General features: G+C 38.9%; 1 protein-coding gene across 3 annotated transcripts in view; it reads left to right on the top strand.

Moving 5' to 3' along the window:
• brsk2a (BR serine/threonine kinase 2a) overlaps positions 1-25,023 on the top strand; it is a 217,844-nt gene that overhangs the window by 134,983 nt on the left and 57,838 nt on the right. For all 3 annotated transcript variants that reach the window (XM_058408321.1, XM_058408322.1, XM_058408320.1), the window contains exons 3-4: positions 6,052-6,137; positions 11,879-12,019. In XM_058408321.1, coding sequence (XP_058264304.1) covers positions 6,052-6,137; positions 11,879-12,019 — 227 coding nt within the window. The remainder of the gene's footprint in view (positions 1-6,051; positions 6,138-11,878; positions 12,020-25,023) is intronic.

Raw genomic sequence — 25,023 nt, 5'->3', positions numbered from 1 at the left:
ATTACTTTCTATGAGAGCTATACTCATGTTCAAGTACACAGATGAAGCACAAGGTCTTTGGCTGTCACATGATGTATCTTGGCCCGAATCTGTGCCATAATTGTGAAAAATTGCAAGCTCCTAAAATTATAGCAAATTCTGGAGGGAATACAGGAATACAACCTGCTATATTACAAGACTCTCCTGTTTAGTAAACTGTTTTGAGGAACAAACATTTTATATAAAGCATTAAATTAGCTGAGACAGTTCTTTTTTGCCCGTCCAAGCTTTTAGGAGTAAGAGGCAAGGATAGTGAAATCCATCACAAAAAACACACAAAAATAGACTACTGTAACAATGCCACATTGTATATTGCATGCCAGCTATGTCCTGCTTTACTGTACCATAACAATAATAACAATAATATTGCACTTCTTATATTACACTTTTACTATATTAAAATTCATACTGTGTCCACTCTACATGTCATGCAATAAAACAGTACGCTATTTTCTCTCTTGAAAACGTACATTTATTAGTGTTTAAAGACCTCCATTGTTACCCTCCTGCAGTCTCTAACAGTTATTCTCTTAAAAGAGGAAAACTCCCTGCTAGCTGTAGTAAATCCAAACACTTCACTCAAAGATTTTACACGAAACCTTTTTTTTTTAACTGACCTTTTTCAGGTTAATGATCACGACACACTGATGATAACTGAGGTGATTGTACAAAGCAAATTATCTCGCTGTTCTCGCTGTCAAATAACCAATTTGGATTAGTGTCAGTCTCTCGCACTGACTCGACCTTGGCTTCGAGCGGCCGTGTGATCTTTCCAGGGTTATTCCTCCGCTCCGAACGAGTTCCGTGGTTTTCTCTGTTAGCCTGTGCATTTTTTTAACATTATTGCTAATTATCAGAAGGCTAAACCCTGTGACCTGTGAGAGACAAATAGATCACACCGAGGGCCGCTACAGTATCCTTCCTGCATTTTAACGATTTGGCTTGCTTGATTAGCTTTCCCGATGCTAAACCTCCGAGCCTGGATCAAACCCGGTCTCCAGGTAGTGCTGCAGGATGAGGACTTAGCAGACCTGTGGTAATAACTTGGTAATGAAGCTGTATGGAAATTGGATGGACGTATGCACACAGATGTGTGGAGGTAATTAACGCTGGCCTATTCATAAGAGAAGGGAGCACAGGGAGCTGGCTCGCTGGCATTTGAAGCAAGTGGGTCAATACTGCAAGATGGAGCGGTAAGAAGTTCGGGCAGCAGTGGGCTAACGCCATCTTAATGAAGGGTGGGAAGGGAATGCAGTAATTTGCAGCAGGTCTACTTGAGCAGGGAAATGAGTTATCACTCTTAAAGTTTACTCCTCTAGAAGTACCATATTAAAATGCTGGCCATTTACCTGCCTGAATATTCTCCCTGGTCTTGCCCCTGGTCCTGCTTGGCCTCCATTGGCACTGCTAGGTACTGCGGGAACAGGGATGAAGAAGCATTGGAGCTGCTCCATTTCACTAAGCCTCTGTCAAGACGGTGGATGTTGCAATGCTGTTAGATCACCGATCCACAGTTTCCTCACCCACAGGCCAAAGGAGGAAGATGCCAGGTGAACAAATTGGCTTCAGTATGGCAGAGCTGCTGTTCATGTTCCTGTTCTATCATATTGATAGATTTAAAGTGTCAGATGAACCGCAATTAATCAAAACTGTCCTCTGGGGTGAAATGATGCTTTGAATTAAATTGAATATTCTGCACTCTGAAGTAAATGCACTGGAACTGCCTCAATATGCTTCATATCAGTACTTTATATCCTAGTCTTTACTAAAGTTCCAGTATTTAGGAATCATTTTGATTGATTTTTGGTTTGGAATGACTCACATGTGCCAGCAATGATTTTATGTACTGACCATTACACACAGTGATGATATAGTGGTGAGTTAAAATGATACGTAAGTGTAAATTATTCAGCCAACATGAAATTATATATGTAATATAAGCCCTTTTCTTCTTCTTTCGGCTTTTCCCTTCAGGGGTCACCACAGCGAATCATCTCTCTCCACCTATCCCTATCTTCTGCATCCTCAACACTTACACCCACTAGCTTCATATCCTCATTTATTACATCCATATACCTCCTCTTTGGCCTTCCTCTTTGCCTCCTGCCTGGCAGCTCCATGTCCAACATTCTCCTACCAATATACTCACTCTCCCTCCTCTGAACATGTCCAAACATCTCCATAACTTTGTCCCCCAAATGTCCAACATGAGCTGTCCCTCTCATGTACTAGCTCCTAATCCTGTCCAACCTTGTCACTCCCAAAGAGAACCTCAACATCTTTAGCTCTGCTACCTCTAGCTCTGACCCCTGCCTCTTCCTCAGTGAATATGTAATATAAGCCCTAAAAAACTTGCTCTGAATTCCAGCTTTTTCTCTCTGCCCTTTTCAGAAGACATTCTCATCAAGATCCTCCTGGTAAAATAAAGCTAAAACAAATAAGAGATGAAGCATGATTTGGTGCTGTAGGCATATATGCAGTGGGGTGATGTTACCACTCATTTTTTTTTGCTTTATTATTGAATGCCCTGCAGTGTATAAGCAGTGTTTAAAGAACAAAATCTCCAACAGTCCATCTCTCACTAACATATCATATATGTGCTGAGACTGAAGACTCAATCCATAAATATTAAATAAACATTTCCTTACTACATTTCACCATATTGGAGATTAGGCTTTTTTTTGTTAAATATAGTTTGTTTTTTATCAATCCGTAGGTTCCTGTGATTTAGCGATTTCTATAGAAACAATAGTTGATAGCTAAAACTAGTACAAATGCAATAAACACGTAATTGTATGCTGTCACAATAAGGCTGTATTAATAGTTTGAATGAATTATTCCTAGTCTAAATAAATTTGGTTTAATTTGACAAAAAGGCTCCCAACATTATTATTAAACATTAAACAGCTTTTAAAATAGCATTTTATTTAGTAGCTATCATTATTGTAAAGGTATTTGGTACTTAGGTGGTTAAGGTGTTGGACTACTTATTGGATGGCTATCCCTGGTCCATCAAGCTGCCACTGCTGGACCCCTGAGGAAGGGCCTTAACTTGTTCAGTTGTATAAAATTGTAAGTCGCTCTGGATAAGAGCATCTGCCAGAAAATTTTTTGCATTGTGAGAGAAAGAATGAATCTTAGGCATGGGATCTGGTCAAAACAGACAGAAAAAACCCCTACAGTGTCTATTTAATATTAACTTGTGTTTGTATTCAAATGCAAATTTATCACATACTCGTACAGTAACATACACAATCGAGACATTACCCATCTTACAAAAACAGAATAAAAAATAAATGTAGTGTCAAAAATTAATTAAAAGTAAATAAATACAAATTGAGTAAAAATATAATGGAATGGAATTAGCTGCACAGAACAGAGGAAAAATAAATAGACAAAAAAAACACAGAATATAGAAATATATAAAATATAATGAATATGAATGAATATTATATGAATATGAATATTGTAACATTCCGTGTCATCTAAATTTATAATAATAATATCTATAACTATAATATAACTATAAATAATATATATCTATATACATATATAACTAATATCAGTCGCAAAGGTTTCATAGAGCCAGGACCGCACTAATTTCTATTTTATTATTGTTACTGGAAAACTCTATACTCAGTAAAAAGAGTACTTCCTGTCAGTGTCATCAGCAGCCGTATAACATTTGTCTGATGCACAGACATCAGAAAGCAGTGAGTAGGAAACTACCTGAGTGTGCACGTGTGTGAGATGTTTTGTGGAGAGATGATGTGAGGCAGGGTCAGATGAGTAGAAGAAATGTCTCTCTTTCCATCATGTGATCGCATGTGACAGCTGTGCATGCTGGAGCTATTCCCAAGGCACTGATGAGAATCAGAGATGAATGCCCATCGTACACCAGGCACAGTCTCTGACTCAGTCTTAGCTTCTTAAACTCTTTGCGATTTGGAGAATTCTTTGGCTTCCCTGCTGGCTCGGCCGGATATGTAAAAACCTCTCGGCATATTTATCCACGGGCGAAACGCCGTCAGACTGCGTACACTTCAGTGCTGGCTGTACATGCGACCAGTGCTTACCTGTGCAACAGAGTGCAGGTTGAAGACAAATCAATGTGCCACAGCAAGCTCTAGAGTCTGTAACATGAATACATAAATGAAATAAATACACAGAAATGTCTGTACAGGACATTCTGTTGTGTTTCTCTTACAGTTTTACTCAGGAGCATGGTAAAAGGTGTTTCTGATAGACTGATCACTATTTATGGCAGATTCCAGAGCATCTTTGTTGCATCAAGAGGAATAAGTAAAGATCCATCATCAGCCTTTCTATATGGTTTTTATTGAGAGCTGTACAATACGTTGTTGTTCTTCCGCTGTTTAGGGTTGCTACATTTGGCACAGGTTTTAGCACAGGTTTTACACCGGATGCCCTTCCTGCACAACACTTCCATTTTATCCTGGCTCGTAACCGGCAATGAGCATTAACCCCTCAGTGGCTGGGTCGGTTCCAGGCCTGGGGATCAAACCCATGCTGCGATGGTGAGAACACAGGATCCTGCCACTGAACCACTCTGAAAACTCTGAGCTGTACAATATATCATCTGCCTTGAGAAAGTCTTCATGTCAAATGATTTTGCCTTTGAATCTACATTTTTTTTTGTCTCTGTAACTGTTTATAGCTGTTTTAATATAGGTGATAACAGCAAATAATGTTTCATGGATATTCCACAGCATTAAATTTAGCTGTAAATGAATATTAAAAATTACTATGTGCTATTTATTTTTAATTCATCACTGTGGTATACATGGAATCTATTCATTATAGAATTTATGTTAAAGAATTTAGAAATTACTCTGATGCTCATAGTTATACGTTGCTCCTGGTTACACAGTAGCACTTGATTGTATACAGTTGTGGAGAGAAAATTATTTATAATTATTTTTCATGGCTGAGCAACTGCATCCAAGCCTTACATCACCACGTGCAATGCAAAGCACACCGTCACTGGACTCTAGAGCAGTGGAGACGTGTTCTCTGGAGTGACGAATCATGCTGCTCTGTCAGGCAATCCCAAGGGCGAGTCTGGGTTTGGCGGCTGTCAGGAGAACGGTACTCGCCTGACTGCATTGTGCCAAGTGTAAAATTTAGTTAAATCTTAAAGAATTCCGAAAATACTCTGATGCTAATAGTTATACGTTGCTTAAAAGCTCCCGGATACACAGTAGTATATACAGTCGTGGAGAGAATGTTATTTATAATCACACTCTCTGGTGTCACTCAGATGAGGATGGGTTCCCTTCTGAGTAGGGTTCCTCTCAAGATTTCTTCATGTCACCTCAGGGAGTTTTTCCTCACCACCGTTACACTTATTAGGGATAAGTAAAGGCATATAGATTGTGGGTCATGTCAAGTAGCATTCTAAAGTGTCCCAAACCCCAAAGCAGTAAAAGCTCAATTTGATATTTGACTGTGTGAGTGTTCTAGTAAGTAGACGTCAGCCTTCACCATCCAGCTCTTTCCCTCCTGCTTATAAAGCTTTGCGCAGTGCAGCCATGTTGAAAAGCGCTAAGCCTGGATCTAGCATCTGTCTGAGCCTAGCCACGTCACTTAAGTGTTTTTAAAAGCGCATCACTCAGCAGCCATCACATCACAGCCTTTATAAATTTTCCCTCTCACTTGTTTCGAGAAAGGTTCGACTTGTTTTGAACGTTACACTGTGAGGTGACAGTAAAACAGCTCGCAGTTTAACTTTGCATTGTCGAACCTCTGAGCAGAATCTGAAAGTTTTTTTTCTCGTTGTTTCTCTTGGTAAACTCTGGTGTAACTTTTCATGATGTTTGCTGATGTAACTCTTGGTTCATGCTGAGGAGAAATTCTGTTGTAAGATTCACTATGCCACTATTATCCACATGGAGAAAAAAAGAATGGATGTCTTTGTGAAACCCTGACACATCCATTATAATGCACTTCATGGGATTTTTGTGTCTTTTGTTTCTCTCTTCTTTATTACAGGTGGAACGAGAAATCGCTATTCTCAAGCTAATAGAACACCCACACGTTTTAAAGTTGCACGACGTCTACGAAAACAAGAAATATTTGTAAGTATTGCATTTTTTTGTATGCTCCATTTTTATTTTTTCCTATTTCAGGGATGAGTCGTTATTGCTAAGCGTGTAGTCATCGTGCTGGATTGTGGAAGTCGCTCATAGAACCAGAGATGACTCAGCTGCTCTATTTAAAGTAATAATAATTAAAAGTACCACTGATAATAATAACAACAAAAATAAAGACATGAGTCTTTTTTTTTACAGCAGTCTGAAAGCCACTAATGTGTCTACAGGTGACTCTTTTTCTTTTTTCTATAAACATCGTGATAACACACGTAACATCCAACATCTGGTTAAAAACTTCAGCCTCAAATATTTGTCCACAGGTGACCGGTGTTTTCTTTATAAATTACCAGCTAAATAGAAAAGACCCCCCATTTGCACTTTTTGTTGGTTTATCTCTTAAAAATGATGTCCTCCAGCTGACCTTCTGGATCTGAGACATACGCTATAAGGCAAGCGGAGCAAACAATGTGTGTTTAAACCGTGATAGTGCTCACGCTGCCCTGAAAAAAGCAAGGCCGAGATGTTTTTGTTTGATTTCATTTGCCTTCCCAAATCATGCTGTGAATGCTGAAAAGGATCTGGCTTCATATCACGTCGCTGATAGTTTGTGCAGATATGACAGGTAATTGCACAAACAAATCCCTTTTCAAATGATTTGGAACAATCACATAACACGATGTTAGGCCACATAATCTTTTCAGAAATAACAACGAGCCCCAGTCAGTGTGTGTGTGTGTGTGTGTGTGTCTGTGTGGGAGAAAGAGTGCATGTATGTATGCGTATTGTCAAGTGTGAGTGTGTGTCTGTGTGTGACAGAGTGCATGTATGAATGTGTGTCTTCATGTGCGAGTGTGTATGTGTGTGTGTATGCACGTGTGTGTGTGTGTGTGTGTGTGTGTGTGTGTGAGGGCGTGTGTGTGTGTGTGCGCGAGTGTGTGTGTGTGCAAGTGTGTGTGTGTAAGCCTTGAGGCTCTGGCTGAAATGGCAAGGGATTATTGTACTTCTCTATTCAAACAATGCAAGCAATTAAAGTAAGCATTTCCTCTGTGTATCCTCTTTATTTAAAGTCACTTTAAGCTCTTGATGCTGTGTGCTATGTGTCTCAGTAAGTCAGAGTGCATTACCTCTCTTAACCTCTAATGGCTTCCAGAAGTCATTAAACCCTCCAAAGGAAACCAGTTGAGACAATATTGTATTAGAGTGACAGAAAGCTGAGGACGACCCACCGGCACAACCTATAAAACTGCTCAAGACATTTATGGTGGCTGTGCGAGTTACAGATCAGCGGGAATTTCTGGGTAGAGACACAAAAGGCCAGAGGATACTGATGAGATCAGAGAGCGACTTTAAACTCTGCAGATTCAATTTGCCAGTGCAGGTGGAAAGGAGAATGAAGAAGTGAGTCCAGCTGTACTGAACTTCTCTCTCTGGCTACACACTCATCTGTCCTTCCTGCCAGCAGCAATGAGCAACATTCACTCCATCCACTCCCTTGTCCTTTGTCTCTGAAGCTGGCTTAACATTGTATGATTTGTTTTCTTTGTGTGTGTGTGTGTGTGTATGATTTAATGGAGAAAAATGACACCTCTTGGGTTGGGATTTGAGCTTGGCGCTCTTAGTCACACCATGTGACTTGCTCATGCATGACAGACTTGGCGCCATTGTGATCTTAGACAGCTGACAACAACTACTACGTTCAACATACTCAAAAGTTTTGGGACACCCCTTCAAATCAGGGCCACAGTTGTATAAAATCAAGCACCTAGGCATGCAGACTGCTTCTACAAACACTGGCGATAGCTCTCAGGAGCTCAGTGAATTTAAGCATAGTACTGTGATAGGTTGCCACCTGTGCAATAAGTCCATTAGAAATAATTTCCTCACTACTAAACATTCCACGGTCAACTGTTAGTGGTATCCTAACAGAGTGAAAGCAATTGGGAAGAATATCATCTCAGCCAATGTAAAAGCACAGAGCTGGGTCAGTGCATACTGAGGCACACAGTGCTCAGAAGTCGCCAACTTTCTTCAGAGTCAATAGCTACAGAAACAAAGTTTGGCCTTCAGATTAGTTCAAGAACAGTGAGTACTGAGCTTCATGGAATGGGTTTTCATGGCCGGGCAGCTGCATTTAAGCCTTACATCACCAAGTGCACTGCAAAGCGTCGGATGCAGTGGTGTAAAGCATGCCACTGCTGGACTCTAGAGCAGTGGAGACATGTTCTCTGGAGTGAGGAATCACGCTTCTCTCTATGGCAATCCGATGGACGAGTCTGGGTTTGGCGGTTGCCAGGAGAACGGTACTGCATTGTGCCAAGTGTAAAGTTTAGTGCAGGTGGGATTATTAGTTGACCCCTTAGTTCCAGTGAAAGGAACTCTTAATGCTTCAGCATACCAAGACATTTCTGACATGTTCATGCTCCAAATGTTGTGGGAACAGTTTGGTGATGACCCCTTCCTGTTCCAACATGACTGCACACCAGTGCACAGAGCAAGCTCCATAAAGACATGGATGAGCGAGTTTGGTGTGGAGGAACTACACAGAGAGCTGACATCAACCCGATAGAACACCTTTGGGATGAATTAGAGAGGAGACTGCAAGCCAGACCTTCTCGTCCAACATCAGTGCCTGACCTCACAAATGTGCTTCGAGAGGAATGGTCAAAAATTCCCATAATCACACTTGTGGAAAACAGTATTGCTGAAATATTCAGTTTTTTCACATTTTTTACAGCTCTGTGCATTTTTATGACACGTCTGTCTTCAGTTAGTGCAGCGAGACATATTTTATTTGAGGGAAGGACAATTAAGGGAAGACCCTTCATATTTTCCGATTGGGATTGTTTTTCCCTCAGCATATTATCTGTTAATAACCAGACTGAGTGGAAGGAAAATAATTCATATCCAATGGGGTCCAAAGGTCTGAGAGCTCGAGTGAAAACGCTTCTAGTTTGCATTCTTTTCTCATTTAATCCAATTTTCATTACAAATTGTGTGTAATTGACAACAACTTGAGGGAAAAGTAGAATCTTTGAAATATTTACACGAATTTCAAAGTATTTCTTAGTATTTGGTACACGCTCTGTTTTTGCTTTATTAACAGTCTAAACTCGAGCTGGCATCAACTCCACACGTTTGAGCAAAACCTTATGATCCATTTTAGATCAAAACCATCAGAGTGTCGTCTGATCACACGCTTTCACAGAAGAGATTAGGCCGAGGAAAAAGAGAGTAAATTTGAGCTGAATCTGTAACGAATTGAAAAGACTGGAATTGGATTTAGTTTTTGGGGGGTTTTTTTGTTTACATTTAAAGAGCTATATCTAAATTCCATATGTAAGCTGCAGTGCTTTAGCATGTTTGAATTAATTTACAGAAAATAATATTGGATGGTTATAGATGTTGGCTGATAATCAAGGTTTCGTGTCATCTCTAAAATGGTGAAATGTGTAACCGAGGCTTTGATGCTCGTCTGAGAGCCACCAACAGGACAACAAACTCACGAGACAGTTATAAATACAGTAGTAGCAATGGTTAAACGTTAATGTCAGTCTGTTTATGTGACCTACATTTACATTTCTGGCATTTGGCAGGCGCTCTTATCCAGAGCGACGTGTTTAAAGTCTCTATCACTGAATCCATTAACACTGGTACAACTTAAGATACCATCAGCCTAGAGTTTTATTAATTATTATTATTATTATTTTTTAAATATGTGGGTTAGATTCCCAGCCAGTGCCCAAATCCCAGCCTCTGGATGCAGTGCCGGTCCCAAGCCCGGATAAAATGGGAGGGTTGCGTCAGGAAGGGCATTGGGTTGGTCCACTGTGGCGACCCCTCACACTCAGGCGAAAGATCAACAACAACATACAACATATAACAATACATAAAAAAACAGGGAAAAGTAAGGGCTAGTTTAAGTGCTTCAGAAAGAAGTAGGTCTTCAATCGTCATTTGAAAACAGTCTATGGACATCTAGAGGAAGTTCATTCCACCACCTCGGTGCCAGAACAGAGAAGAGTCTAGATGTATACCTACCTCTTACCCTGAGAGATGGTGGGACCAGTTGAGCAGTGTTAGTGGATCTGAGGGAGCGAGGTGCAGTGAGAGGAGTAATGAGAGCTTTGAGGTAAGATGGTGCTTGGCTTATGGTGCTTATTTTTTATTGGATAGTCTGTTATAGAACTTTTTCAATATTTTATTCGGATCATCTCGTACATTGGGACAAGTAATAATCTTAAAACACAGCTGAAAACCAGCTTAACACACTCCAACATGCAGCAGCAGCAGTAAAACAGAAAGCTGTCTATCTTGTCTGTTTTCTCAGTGCAGAAAATCCACTGACACGCTGTCAGATCCGAAAAACTTCATTTTATCTCACCTTTACTAGACGCAAACCCAAGCCCAAATCCACTGAATCTTTCATCCCAGTGCCTCCCACTGCTGATTCCCACTCCTCCCTCCCCACTGCTGATTTCATTTCTTCCATTTATCTTGTAGTTAGGAGGCTCCTAGAGAGGACATTATCTGATCTGATGAAAGACGTGACACCCGTGCGTCCCTGCAGAAATGAATGAGTCTTCTTGTAGTTTTGTTTCTCGGGTTCATCCAAAGACATGACAGCTTTGGCGCTGTAGGCTTCAGGGAACTGTTCAGCTCCCTGTCTGCTTGCTTCAGTCAATATCAGAGGTGTTCGCTTCCTGTCCTCAACAGGTGGCTGATAAAATGTTCCAGGAAAAAGAAAAACTCTTACTCTGTCTGCCTGGGCGATTGTCTGTCTGTATGTCTGTCTGTCTTTGTATATGTCTGTCTGTCTGTCTTTGTATATGTCTGTCTGTCTGTCTTTGTATATGTATGTCTGTCTGTCTGTGTATCTGTCTGTGTGATTGTGTATCTGTTGGTTTGTCTGTCTATATGTGTGCCTGACTTTGTATATGTCTGTGTGATTATCTGTCTGTCTGTTTGATTGTCTGTGTATCTGTCTGTGATTGTTTTTGTTTATGTCTGTGATTATCTGTCTGTCTGTGTGATTGTGTATCTGTCTGAGTGATTGTCTGTGAATCTGTTGGTTTGTCTGTCTGTTTGTCTGTCTGTCTTTGTATATGTCTGTATGATTGTCTGTCTGTCTGTCTGTCTTTCTATCAGTCTGTATGTCTGTCTGTCTTTGTATATGGCTGTATGTCTGTCTCTCTTTGTATATGTCTGTGATTGTCTGTCTGTTGTGTGATTATCTGTGCTTTTGCTTGCATGATTATTTGTGATTGTTTGTCTATCTGTCTGCATGGCTGTCTGTCTGTCTATCTGTCTGTCTGTGTGATTGTGTGTCTGCCTGCATGATTGTTTGTGTGATTGTGAATCTGTCTGTGTGATTGTCTGTGTAGCTGCCTGTTTGATTACCTGTATGTCTGTTTGTCTGTCTGTATGTCTCTGTGTGTGTTAGTGTATGTTTCTCTCTTAGAATTTCTGTGTCTGTGACTGACTGTCTCTCTGTCTGTACCTGTGTGTCTGTCTGTGACCCTATGTTTGTATCTGGGTCTTTCTGTCTATCTCTGTCTTTCTGTATCTAACAGTCCTTATGTGTTTGTTTGACCATTTGTCTCTTTGCACGTCTGTCTGTCCATGTCCCTATGTTTATGTTTGTTTGTAAAACCTTTAAATATCTGTCTCTTTTTTCTTCTTCCTGATCTTTCTCATGATTTCTCTCTTTGCCTCTCATCTCTCTGTAGGTATTTGGTTCTAGAGCACGTGTCTGGAGGAGAACTGTTCGACTACCTGGTGAAGAAGGGAAGATTAACACCCAAAGAGGCACGCAAGTTCTTCAGACAGATCATCTCTGCTCTGGATTTCTGTCACAGTCACTCCATATGGTGAGTGTAGTCACGTCCTGTCCTCTTATTACTGCAGTGCGCCAGCAGTAGCTTCCAGTACTGTGACCTCACCAGATTTGCATTTTTATTTTTTACAGCTCTGTGCATTTTTATGACACGTCTGTCTTCAGCTAGTGCAGAGAGACATATTTTATTTCAGGGAAGGACAATTAAGGGAAGACCCTTCATATTTTCCGATTGGGATTGTTTTTCCCTCAGCATATTATCTGTTAATAACCAGACTGAGTGGAAGGAAAATAATTCATATTCAATGGGGTCCAAAGGTCTGAGAGCTCGAGTGAAAACGCTTCTATTTTGCATTCTTTTCTCATTTAAAAAATCATTTTCGTTGCAAATTGCATAACTGACAACAACTTAAGTGAAAAGCAGAATCTTTGAAATAGCTACATGAATTTTAAGTATTTTTCGTATTTGGTACGGTCAAGCTAGCATCAACTCCACAACCGTATGATCCATTTTAGATTAAATGCATCAGAGTGTCGTCTGACCACACGCTTCAATAGATGATATTAGGAATGAGGAAAATCTTGCTCATGGTCAATATCACACATTTGCTTACATTTAAATATGGACCAAGAAATAGTCCAGAACCTTAGATATTAAACATTCAAGACATTGGATATTTACTTTCTTTGTTTGAAATATTTAAAAAATTCTAAAACCATCTGTTTATTTTCAATTTGAGATGAAAACCGATGTGGTCTCAGACTTTTGGACCACGCTGTATATACACTACCGCTCGAAAGTTTGGGATCACTTGTATATTTCAGCTTGATTTCAGCTACGGAGGAAGGCTCCATCAAGCCAATCCATCTTGTGGGAGATGCTCCAGGAAGCATGGGGTGAAATCTCATCAGATTATCTAGAAAAATTGACCGCTAGAATGCTCAGGCTATAATTGCCGCAAAAGGTGTTTTTTTTTTTTTTGATGAAGGCAAGGTTTGAAGAAAACATTTATCTTTTCCATCAAAATCATTATTTGTAACTCTGACATGTCAGCATGTCCTGCTCTTTTGCTATATTTATTTTCTATTCAGACTAATTTCATGTGTATTTCCTTGGAAAACAATACAATTTTTGAGTGATCCCAAACTTTGGAGCGGTGGTGTACATTTAAACTGGAACAAAGGAAGTAGCTCAAGATTAAATTTTTTTCCCAGTAAGTAAGTTGAATAATAATAATAATAATAATAATAATAATAATAATAATAATAATAATAATTTTTAATTATCTGCTAAATAAAATAATAAATTGCCAATTGGGTTAAAACTAAAACTTGAACTGTTGGAGGCAAAAAAAAGGTTTGTATCACATATTTCACATTTATTTATTTATTTGTTTGTTTGTTTGTCACACTTTGCTTCATGAGCAGTGTGATGTACAGAGTGGGGATTAGGGCTGGTTTATACTTGACACATGGCAAGGTTTCCATTAATATAATCATTCCTATTTAGTTAAAGATTAGTATTTTGAACACGTGATAATTCTGTTTGTCCGCTTGATATATGATAAATGGATGAATGAATGATGAATGGCATGCACATATGAATGCAGTGGCTTTTTTCCCAGAACAAACAGGTAATGTACCCTAAAGAGAAACAAATGAATACAAGTAACCTCTTTTACAAGACTGACCTGGTCAAATAGATGCAAAGGACACAGGATTACAGATCCAACATGGCTGTACCTAAAGTTATTTAAAAGACCACAGAAAGTTTTCCTGTCAGCTTTCTGGAGTTGTTCCATGTTAATGAGGCATTGAAGTTAAAACCTTTTTTTTTCCAGCTCAGGAAAAACAACACAGAAAACAAGCTGAAATGTCTTTTATATGAAGATTATAATATAGAGACATGTAACACTTGGTTCCTTCCCACAGGGCAGAAAAAACAGCATTCTGTCTTTCTTTCTTTCTTTCCTTCCTTCCTTCCTTCCTTCCTTCCTTCCTTCCTTCCTTCCTTCCTTCCTTCCTTCCTTCCTTCCTTCCTTCCTTCCTTCCTTCCTTCCTTCCGTCCTTCCTTCTTTCTTTCTTTCTTTCTTTCTTTCTTTCTTTCTTTCTTTCTTTCTTTCTTTCTTTCTTTCTTTCATTTATTCATTCATTCTATCTTTCTTCCTTCCTTCTTTCGTTCGTTCGTTCGTTCGTTCGTTCATTCATTCTTCCTTCCTTCCTTCCTTCCTTCCTTCCTTCCTTCCTTCCTTCCTTCCTTCCTTCCTTCCTTCCTTCCTTCCTTCCTTCGTTTGTTCGTTCGTTCATGCATTCTTTCTTTCTTTCTTCCTTCCTACTTTCTTTCTTTCTTTCTTTCTTTCTTTCTTTCTTTCTTTCTTTTTTTTCTTTCTTCCTCTTTCTTTCTTTCTTTCTTTCTTTCTTTCTATTTTTGGGAACCAACTAAAAATACACAAAACTAACAGAAGTACACAAAAAATATTAACTGGACTGAAAAAAAAAGATTAAAAAAGGTAAAAGCACAGCTACCATGAGCGCGTCTCCAGCTGAGAACATTAATGTGATGTAGCTGAGGTTGAGGAAGCGTCAGCATTAATCATGGTGCCATTTCTAACTTGGAGATTTTTCCCAACTGTTTTCAGTGTTTTCAGAGGCAAAGAGGCACTTCCTTTGGGTTTAAATCCGAATACCATTACAGAGAGTAGCATTGTGTTACACATCTCGTCTAGACTTTTAGACTTCTTGAAGTTTTAACAGTTTGGTCCAGGAGTGTTGAAACAACATTATAATGCAAGTTGAGTAACTATTACTACACAAAGAGTGTAAAGGTTTCCTGTGTCTCTAGGAATAGCAGGAGACACACTGATGGCAAGCCAGCGTGAACACTCCCCATCTGCACTCCATGCTAATGCATTCATACCCAGGGGCTTTCAATTACAACGCCATCAAGATATCCATAAGCTTTTTTTTATGAAGTGAGCCGAGTTTCATCAGTCTCGGGTCTGTCTGTGTGTTATGTGTTTGCTGATGTTTCTATGTGCATTCCTGCTGTGACATCTGGGTTGAAGAGGCTACCATTCTCTCTTATAGTATTGAAATAAAATAAGAAAAACCAGATCAATATGTTCCAAAAAAACAGTTTGATGTGACATTTTGAAACATCATCTGATGCCCGGGGTATGGAGTAAATCATGTATTATTGGGGGATGTGAAGCAGTGAATTTGTATATTTGTTATAAATTAACAAAAACGTTCAAGAAGAAATTTTTCCTCCATTTAACTACCTTCTCCTATTGTACTTTTTCTCCCTGATTCCCCCATAATGAGCTTTTCACACCCCAACAACTCCTCAGCCCTAAAAATGCTTCTAAAAATGCTTCCTCATGGGTTCTTTGGATTTTAACTTCTTAATGGGTCTCTAATTTTAAAGTTTTCTTTTTTTAAAGGGAAATACTCAGTAGTCTGTACTGTTTTACATGCAACCTTTAAAGACTCCCTCAGAGAGATAAAGTAAAAAAGCTTTTCTAAGAGTGTACTCATTCATGTCTGTTCATCAGGAGGATTGAGTGTGTGTCACATTAAGCACAAACCACACTAAAAATAATGCCATCTGAGCAAGAGATAATAATCTTGAATCTAGGCTGATTTATCTGCTTTTTCTAGTTACAACTTGTTAAGCTTTAATTTGTCTTATTCTATTGGCAGATACAGTGGAACCTCGGCATATGAATGGTCTCCCTTATGAATTTTTTCGTGTTAGGAATTGAAATTTTGCATCGACATACGAAGCATTTTCAGCACACGAACCAAACCGAACCCCGGCCAAGTTGCCTGTACGTCTGGGAGTCGTTCAAAACTTGTTTGCTTCAATGGAAAGCCAAGCGAAGCGAGTTTATGAATTTTACGATTTTTTTTCAGTCAGCAAAAGCGCTTTTGAAAGAGTAAAGCCACGATACCAACGTTGCCTTTGACATGCATTCAAAAGCTAGGTGATTTTTCATGTATTTTTTTGTTGACAGATTGGTGGCGTGGTCTGTTCTATTTTTAGCCCTAGCTTGGTGGCATGACCAGTGGTGTAGTGCAGGGTATACGCAGATATACGGCATATACCCACTTCTTTATCAGTTGGCTTTGCGTATACCCACTTCTAAATCCCCTCTGATTCCATCATTCCTGCGTTAGCGAAGATCATCACATAAGTAGCTAGTCCAATTAAATTGTGAATAAATGCAAATATTCCCTAAAAACTCCCAGTAAAGACAGTTATGCATTCAGGACCGAGGCGCCGGCTTCCCTTGAAATATGATAGTAAACGCCCCACCCCTGACAATCTGGCAATGCCCAACGCCATTGGATCAGAGCACTGTCAATCATTACCTGATGTTCAACACTATTTCAATTAATGAAATAATAAGGAATAAGAAAGATAAAGCGAACTACTCAAACAAAAGTTTGTTTTCAGAATTACAAACGACCTCGCAATGCTACATCGTTTGCAGTTAGCCAGCAGCTCAGCTAACGATAGCAATGTAGACAGCAGCACAGCTAACGTCAGCCAAGCGTCCGCGCCTGTGCCCGGTTCCTCCCCCACCCTGAGAGAGGGTGCTGACAGCGACAGTGGTGTAGTGCAGGGTATACTCAGGTATACGCCGTATACCCACTTCTCCAGGGCCCACTACACCACTGGGCATGACTTCCTGTGAGGACCTGTGGCATGGAACACTTGGCTTGGGTCAGTTCTTTGTAAGCACCCATACAGTTTACATACGCTTTGTACTGGTAATATTGGTAATATTTTTGGGTGGCTAGAACGGATTATCTGCATTTACATTATTTCTTATGGGAAAATCCGTTTCACAATACAAATTTTCACCTTAAGAATTCGCCTCCAGAACGAATTAAATTCCTGTGCTGAGGTTCCACTGTATTTGTGTTTGGTTGTAGAACTCAATGTTAAACTTAATCTGCTAATAAAACAAGAAAAAAGTCTAGAATTATTTGGTTTCTTGTGTAATGTTTTAATCGGAAATTCTAGATCAAGTTAAGATATTTTTAACTTTTTTTATTTTTTATTTTTGCAGTGTAGCCAGAATTTCCTCAGAACAGTTTCTCAGAGTTTCTTTTTCTTAACAGTTCCCTAATCACTCCCCATGCCACCATCAACTGCAGGCGCACTCTGTACTCGCAAGCATTTCTTTCGTTGTTTATTGCTGGACCTTTTTTTGGCTCACTATTATGAACTTGTCACAGGCAGTGGGGAAAATAAGGGACTCATAAACTGATACAGGTGGCTTTATTGCTGCATTTTCAGGACATAGGACGTTTCCCGCAGAAGTCTGAACTTTACTTCTTGGCTTTTTGTATCCAATGTAGCCTTCCATTTGGGAGTCATTTCATATGCTGTGGCCTGAAGCTGTAGAGAAGCAAAAACACTAATCATGCATTTTATAGGAAGATAGAGAGAAAAGACTGGAAATACTCTCCTTTCGGTTCCTTTCTTATCTGATGCTCAGAGCTGATGAATATTAATAGAGACCCAGCGGCCTCACATACAGAAATTGTATTATTAGAGAAGTTAGATTGATCTTAAGCACATCCTCAATAGGTAGAACCTTGTGGGTTCAGTGAGAGCTACTGAAAGATGACAACAGACGAGAGAAATTAACATTAATGATTTTCCACCAACAGGAACAGTATGACAGCATCATATGATTACGTCATGGAATGATATCAAGTTTAATATAAGATCATGCTTAGCTAAAAATCTTCCTTTATCTCATTGCCTGTAATGTATGACTCAGATGAAATACACATTAATAGCTTCTTAGAGCTCAGTGATAGGAATAAGTTGAAAACTCAGTGCACTGTGACTGAATTAGCTACTAGCAGTGCTAACAGCTAGAAGCCAGGACAATAGCTGAGCATAATAATACACACATTAATAATAATAATAATAATAATAATAATAATAATAATAATAATAATAATAATAATAATAATAATAATAATAATAATAATAATAATATGCATATAATAATAATCATCTATTTTTTAATGTTTTTGGGGGTTTTTTTTGGTTTTTTTCCACACAGTGTAGTGTGAAATAATTTATCAGGATATCATCATCATGTTGCCCAACCTGATTTCCTGCATAGTGTTTTGTCCTCTATGGATTTTATTTCTGTTGAAGAGAGCAGATTGTGCAGAGATGATGACAAAGAAAAGAAAATGGTCTTCTGACATTTTGCAGAATGACTGCCATTATTGTTTGTTTTTGCAATCTGAACATAAAAAAGGCTTTTTTTGCACATCGCATACTATATAAAGCAGACAAACATGCAGGTATTAGAGATAATAATAATAATAATAATAATAATAATTATTATTATTATTATTATTATTATTATTATTATTATTATTATTATTATTATTATTCAGCCATGTTGGAATAATAATAGTAGTAGTAATAATAATAATAATAATTATTATTATTATTTTATTTATTTATTTATTTATTTATTTATTTATTTATTTATTTATTTATTTATTTATTTATTTATTTTATTTTTTATGTTTTTTAATTATTATTCAGCCATGTTGGAAACCTGAAATGTTTTCAAAAAGCTACTTTTCTCCTTTTCCACACTACAAGATTAAAACTCTGTTTTCACAAGAACATACTATCAAATAGATTTTTTTTAAATAATGTGGTGAAAAAAATCAGATTTATTGTATTGAAAGGCAGAAGACAGAAAAAATAACCAATTGAGCACGCTTATCACACTCTATGCTGTCCCTCTGGCATGGCACGATGGCACGATTTGACACCCATATCCCTCAAGACACAAAGTCAGACATATGACGTCTTTGCTGTCCAGATGAATTGAATGTGGAGTCACTGGCTATTTCTAAACCAACACATAAAATTTTTATATTAATTTATTTATATTATTATTCTCACTATCAGGGTTATTGCTTGATAATTACTACTTCACCTATATCTGCTTTTCAGACATATTTTTATTATAGGCCTAGTTGAAGAAATCTAATTTACATAGTTTTTAATAAACAAAAAGTAATCTTTACATACAGTAAGAAGTAAATTTGTAGAAATGTATGTGTTAGATCACTGAAATAATATTATGTGGATGTTGTTTAATGGGCCGGTAGAGGAGAAATTATTTAAAGTCTCCATGTAACGTTTTTCCCTTCAAATTATGAACACATATATGATAGTGAAGCCTTTAGTTTAGTTTTTTTGTACCTCATTACTTCTGGAAAAATATGACAAATACTGTATGTTGCTTCCTCTGTGTTTTCTTGCTGAACCAACTTCTCACTAACAGGGTTATAACTTCTTAATATATATTTTTGACCCTAATTTAGTGAACTTGCATGAAGAAAATGTTGTTAATGATTCAAAGGTTGGCGTTTCATGCCCCAGCACCGCTATGCTGCCGCTGTTGGGTCCTTGAGCAAGGCTCTTAACCTTCTCTGCATCAGGAGCACTGTATCCCTGCAACCCTGTAACCCTGAGTTATTCAAAGAAAAGTATTTCACTGTGTTATAATGAATACGTAACAAATATTCTTCTATAGATTTCATACAGATCTGAGCTTCAGTTCAATGCTGTATATAGAAAAGGAAATGAAAGACCAATCTAGTGAGCTACTCAACACTTTACATCTTGCCTTACAGGCTTTTATTTTCTACTGAAATCTCAGCTAAGGAATTTGTAGATACAGTAGAGTGTCTCCTGTACACTGTACACCTTACGGTCAGGAGTTTAACCCGAATAACGCTAAATCCTGCACTCAGTACACAGACACCTAGTGTGATCTTGGGCTTCGACGCTAGCTGGAACAAAGTGTAATAGAGAGCAAAAGTAGACAGGGATAGCTTTTCTACCCAGAGAACATCTGAGCAGAATGATGAAAGAAGTGAAAGTATTTGAGGATTCCTCAGAGCAGATGAGACAGCCTGGTTATTCTCGCCGGGTGAAATAGAGATGTGTTCATATCGATTGCTGCAGGTGAGTCTCATCTGGCTCGCTCAATGAGAGCAGCTTCTCCTCCTTTTCCCACCCATTTCCAGCCATTCAAGTCACAGGAAATGATCAATGAACTACTATATGAGCGTGTGCCACCGCGGCCCCTGCTTATATAGTAATTATAGCTGCTTGAGGACTGATAAGACACGATTCCCTCACGTGGCCAGTCAACGATTGGGGTCTTTTGGTGCATGTGGGGGCGAGATAAAGAGTGTGCGTCACATGGAACGATTTGTGCCAAACAAGCATCAGAGTGCAGATTGCAGCAGGCTGGATCAGACTCTTTAGAAGCCAGCCTGTGACTCACTCTCCACCCACTCACTCCGCTGCTGAATGGGCCATGAAACTGCGTTGTAGATGATCCTCTTGGCACCCAAGCTGCAAAGATAGCGCCGAGTCTAAATGAAGTTTGTTTCCAAAAAGTTCCCGTAGCGTGTTTTTATCAGTGTAATTGAATACGTATGAGTCACTACTGTATATGCAGTCAATCTCCTAATCATCGCTGCTCACATTACATCTAGACTTGCTGCATTTTTAGGGGGTTCAATGATGTGTGTCTGCGCAAAACATGTTATTCACCATGTCTGCTGTTTAACAACGCGTCATATATCTGTGCCAGAGAGCCGTATATAGCTGATGTGCTTCATATGCTGTCTGATAGCATGAAAATGATACTGTAGGAAGGAAGGAATATTCACTGTAGGTTATACCATGGAATAACCAAGGAACTTCAGCAAAAACACAATGATTCATTGTAGCACAAAAGAAGATTACAACTAAAACGAGTAGGAAGTGTGGAGGCTCTTGCTTTGAATGACTTCAGCCCATGTGCAGCTGCAGGACGTCACTGTCTGCTCTGTGTGATCTCAGTCCACTCTTCTTCAAGTCTCTTCCTCAGTTCAGTAACTGTAGTGGGTTTCTTAGCAATAACTTTGCTGCCAAGGATTTTCCAGAGGATTTCAATCAGGTTTAGATCAGGACACTGGGGTTGGCCATTTCATTATTTCAGTGTTCCTAGCTTCAAGGAACTGCTTCACCCGTTTTGCAATGTGACACAGGGAATGGTCTTGCATGAAAATTACAGGCTGATTGGGAGATGCTTGCAGGGAAGGACCCAAAGGAGGTTCTGATAAACATTAGCATTCACTGTGCCATGTAGCTGCAACGTCTTCAGCAGAAAACATCAGTGAGCAACAGTTAATATTCCTTCAGATTTTACTCATAAATTGTTCAAACCTTTTTCACTGATTTTACTTTGAACAGCATTGATATTGTTGTTTATTCTCTGTGTAAATTATTTCAATGGAGTAATGTTAGTGTAGCATTTATTATGTAATTATATTTCAACTGATGTTCTTTTCTATACTTACAATAGGCCCAATATTATAAATCCAATCTAGCTTTTATTTACTTATTAAATATGTTAGCAGTATATTTGTATAAATGTATGTGTTCTTAGACATCCTCTGAATCAATTGGTGTTTCAGACCTTTTGGTCTCATATTGTTATGAACACAAATATGAAGATATGCCTTTAAAGTTTTGGAGTTATTTAACACCTTGAAGTTCATCACAGCAGGGAAAAACAGTATGTCCCAGAGCTATACGATGAATATTTCAATTCAATTCAATTTATTTGTATAGCGCTTTTAGCTCAAAGCAGCTTTACAGAAGTATAGAAACATAAAATAAATATATATTGCTTCCTAAGACTAAGCAACATCCAGATTTCCTCAACTCCATAGGCGCTTCTCCATCTTCATCTCCATCTCCAGACTGCTGTCCTGTGTGTTGTTTGTCAGTGTTGTGTATCCCAAATACTCTCATCAGGCTGTGTGATAGAAAAATATCAGCAAGAAGTAAAGGGAGAGGTGTACAGTGTACAGACAGTGGTGAGACCGGCCATGCTGTATATTTTAGAGACACTGAGGAAGAGGCAGAGCTGGAGGTAGCAGAGCTAAAGATGTTGAGGTTCTCTTTGGAAGTGACACAGTTGGACAGGATTAGGAGCGAGTACATGAGAGGGACAGCTCATGTTGGATGTTTGGGGTACAGAGTTATGGAGATGTTTGGACATGTCCAGAGGAGGGAGAGTGAGTATATTGGTAGGAGAATGTTGGACATGGAGCTGCCAGGCAGGAGGCAAAGAGGAAGGCCAAAGAGGAGATATATGTATGTAATAAATGAGGATATGAAGCTAGTGGGTCCTGTGATTTGAGCTCACGAACTTCATCCTTCATCTTAACCACTGAGCTGCTACTTTCCCCACTGTTGTTTCTTCTACTCTAAAGTTTACATCTTGTAGGTTATATAAATTGACTCCAGGGTGTTTGGGACTATATTTAAATATAATGTTTAACAAGTTTATCATATCAAATCAGATATTATAAGCATTTTTGTGGTATTCAGTACATTAGTGAAAGTGAAAGTCTTTCGTCAGCTTTCTCCAGTTCTGCGTATAGTGTACATCCTATATTTCAGTTGATGCTAGGTACAGTGCCTTGGTTAGTAAAGGTTGCTTGGGTTATTTGTTTTTCTTAGATATTTATCAAAAAACTGTATCTGAGGGATTCCAGAAGGTTCTGTCTTGTTTTTAGAAATATTTACCTTAACTTTTGTACTGTAGCTATCTGTTATGTAGCTAAATCATTAGCTTTAGTTATTAGCTACTGTACTTTCACATGTTCAGTTTTTCCCCAGTTGCCTAGCAACTGAGTTCCCACAGATTTCAGCATATCCATATCAATGTTTCCCACTGTGTTTAACATTAAAATGTCTTTCTTTGTCTCAAGAAATTGCTTATGAAAAGCTTAAGAAGTTTAGATGTCAGTCATTGTGACTGAAAAAATAGGCATGCGATTGAACAGGAAACAGCTACAGAGATGTCGGACATGGGCAAGAATGCAGAGAGCATGAAAAAACAGCACCTTACTGCAGAAACAATAGAACAAGTAGATGAAAAAGCAACCTTTATTCTAATTACACTGCTATGAAGCAAGAGTAGCACACCATTACCCCAACTAATGTCCTGTCCTGTGCACTAGCTGTTGTTTCTCCTGCATTAGAATAATGCCGCCTTTTGGAAGGTTTATTCAAGCTGTAATTGGGTCAATAGACCCTCAAGTCTTGGAGAGGAAAATGAGGGAAAATTGAGGGGGTGATGAGAGGATTTAAGGATTTTTTTTTCTTTTAAACACAAGTAAAAACACTTCATTTCAGCTACTTCTGACTCCGATAAACGCTGTTGCTCACCGTGAAGTGTTCATTAAATAGGTGGAGCAACTGGCCAGAAGAGGGCTGATGGTGTTAAACAGATGCTTACCATATTAACAATGGAGGTCATAAATATTTATAACATGGCAAAGTCACCTGAGCTGAAGTCATTTGCCTCCACGGACATTTTTATACGTAGATAAGACATTAAAGCACAATATGATGCACAGAGGCTCGGTAATCATGCGAGACATCTTTAACGTCACATATGAGCACGGGATTAGTGACTGCATACCGAAATCTTATCAAAGAGATATTGGGATCGTTCGCTTCCGTGACACCTGACGGTATCCGATAGCCGCAAAAACTGCTGGAGTGCCAGATTAGTCCCAATATTTATATTTTCCCAACTGCTGCTTTTAATGATTAGAAGCAGAGGAAAGATATTTAGATGAAGCCTGTGTGAGATTTGATAATCAGCCACTGGAATGATAAACGTGCAGGTGATATTATATCAGTGGAGGCAGCAGTCATTATACATGTTATGGATTCGTCACCTAATAAAGCATGCAGCTATTATTAGTCAAGCTAATATCAGCGGTAGTGTTGAATGGAGCTTGAATGTTAGAAACATGCCGTTTGCTGTTATTAATTTACTTGTTCTTTTCTGTCAGAATTGAATTAGTTTGTTATTAGCTCGTATCCTCAGAGCAGGAGATCCATGTACATGTTGGCCATTGTGGTTGAACTTCATCTGTAAGCAGTGCCACTGCAGCCTCCCTGAGCTGCTACTGAGATTCAGACGGCATTAACAGTGAGCTGGGAGTAACATGGGAGGCTAGAGGGAAGCATTATTATGTAGAGCAGCTCATCTGGCCTGTCTCTGGTCATCTGCTCTTTTAACATCAGGCGCTGGAACAGAGGGCATCTGTCATCCTCCTCTGCCATGCCAGCCGGACGGCCAGTGCCCGAGAGAGTTGCAGAGGAAAAAAGTGCAGTCAGGAGTTGCTTACTTGCAGCGATGTCACCTTTTGTTTTCTTTTATCTGAACCTACTTTTGTGATCATTTTGTGATATTTTTACGCTGATCCCGATACCAATTTTCCCACAAAGCTGCTACTGTTTCAGAGTTTTCTCATATATACACCTTCAAACTGTATCAAGCATATTAGATTCCTTTTTCTTTTTTTTTAAAGCCAGCATTCAGTTCCTTGCTGAGAAATTTCAGCATGGTCTGACCATCTACCAGCCAAAACACAGAGCTAGAGGGTCAAACTGGTAGACCATCCATTCCAGCTGGCATGATATTTTTCAGCTTCTTCTTATTCCTTAACTAGATTGATCAAAAAGTGTTGGAGTTTTTTTTTTATTTTTTAATTGCTTCACTTTTGTGTTATTTTCTTAAGTTACTAAAATGCTGTAAATGGCCAAAAGTATACACACCTAAATATGATCTGATCTTTATTTCTGGGCTGTTGCCACAAAGTTGAAAGCGCCCAAGTTGAATCCTGTAGCATTATCATTTCTCTTCACTGGAACTAAAGACCCAAGCCTGTTTAATTATAACAGAAACTCTCTGCACAAAGTAAGGGCCGTGATGTCATGGTTTTACAAGGTTGATGTGGAAGAATTTGAGTGTTGGGGGTTTGATTCCTGTCTCTTCCCTGTTAGCGTGGAGTTTGTATGTTCTCCCTGTGCTTTGGTGGTTTCCTCAGGTGCTCCAGTTTCCTCCACAAGTCAAAAGACATGTGCTGAAGGCTGATTGGAGTCTCTAAATT

Source organism: Hemibagrus wyckioides, linkage group LG14 (genome assembly GCF_019097595.1).
Source record: "Hemibagrus wyckioides isolate EC202008001 linkage group LG14, SWU_Hwy_1.0, whole genome shotgun sequence".
Lineage (NCBI taxonomy): Eukaryota > Metazoa > Chordata > Actinopteri > Siluriformes > Bagridae > Hemibagrus > Hemibagrus wyckioides.
This window is presented reverse-complemented; position numbering and strand designations above follow the sequence as displayed.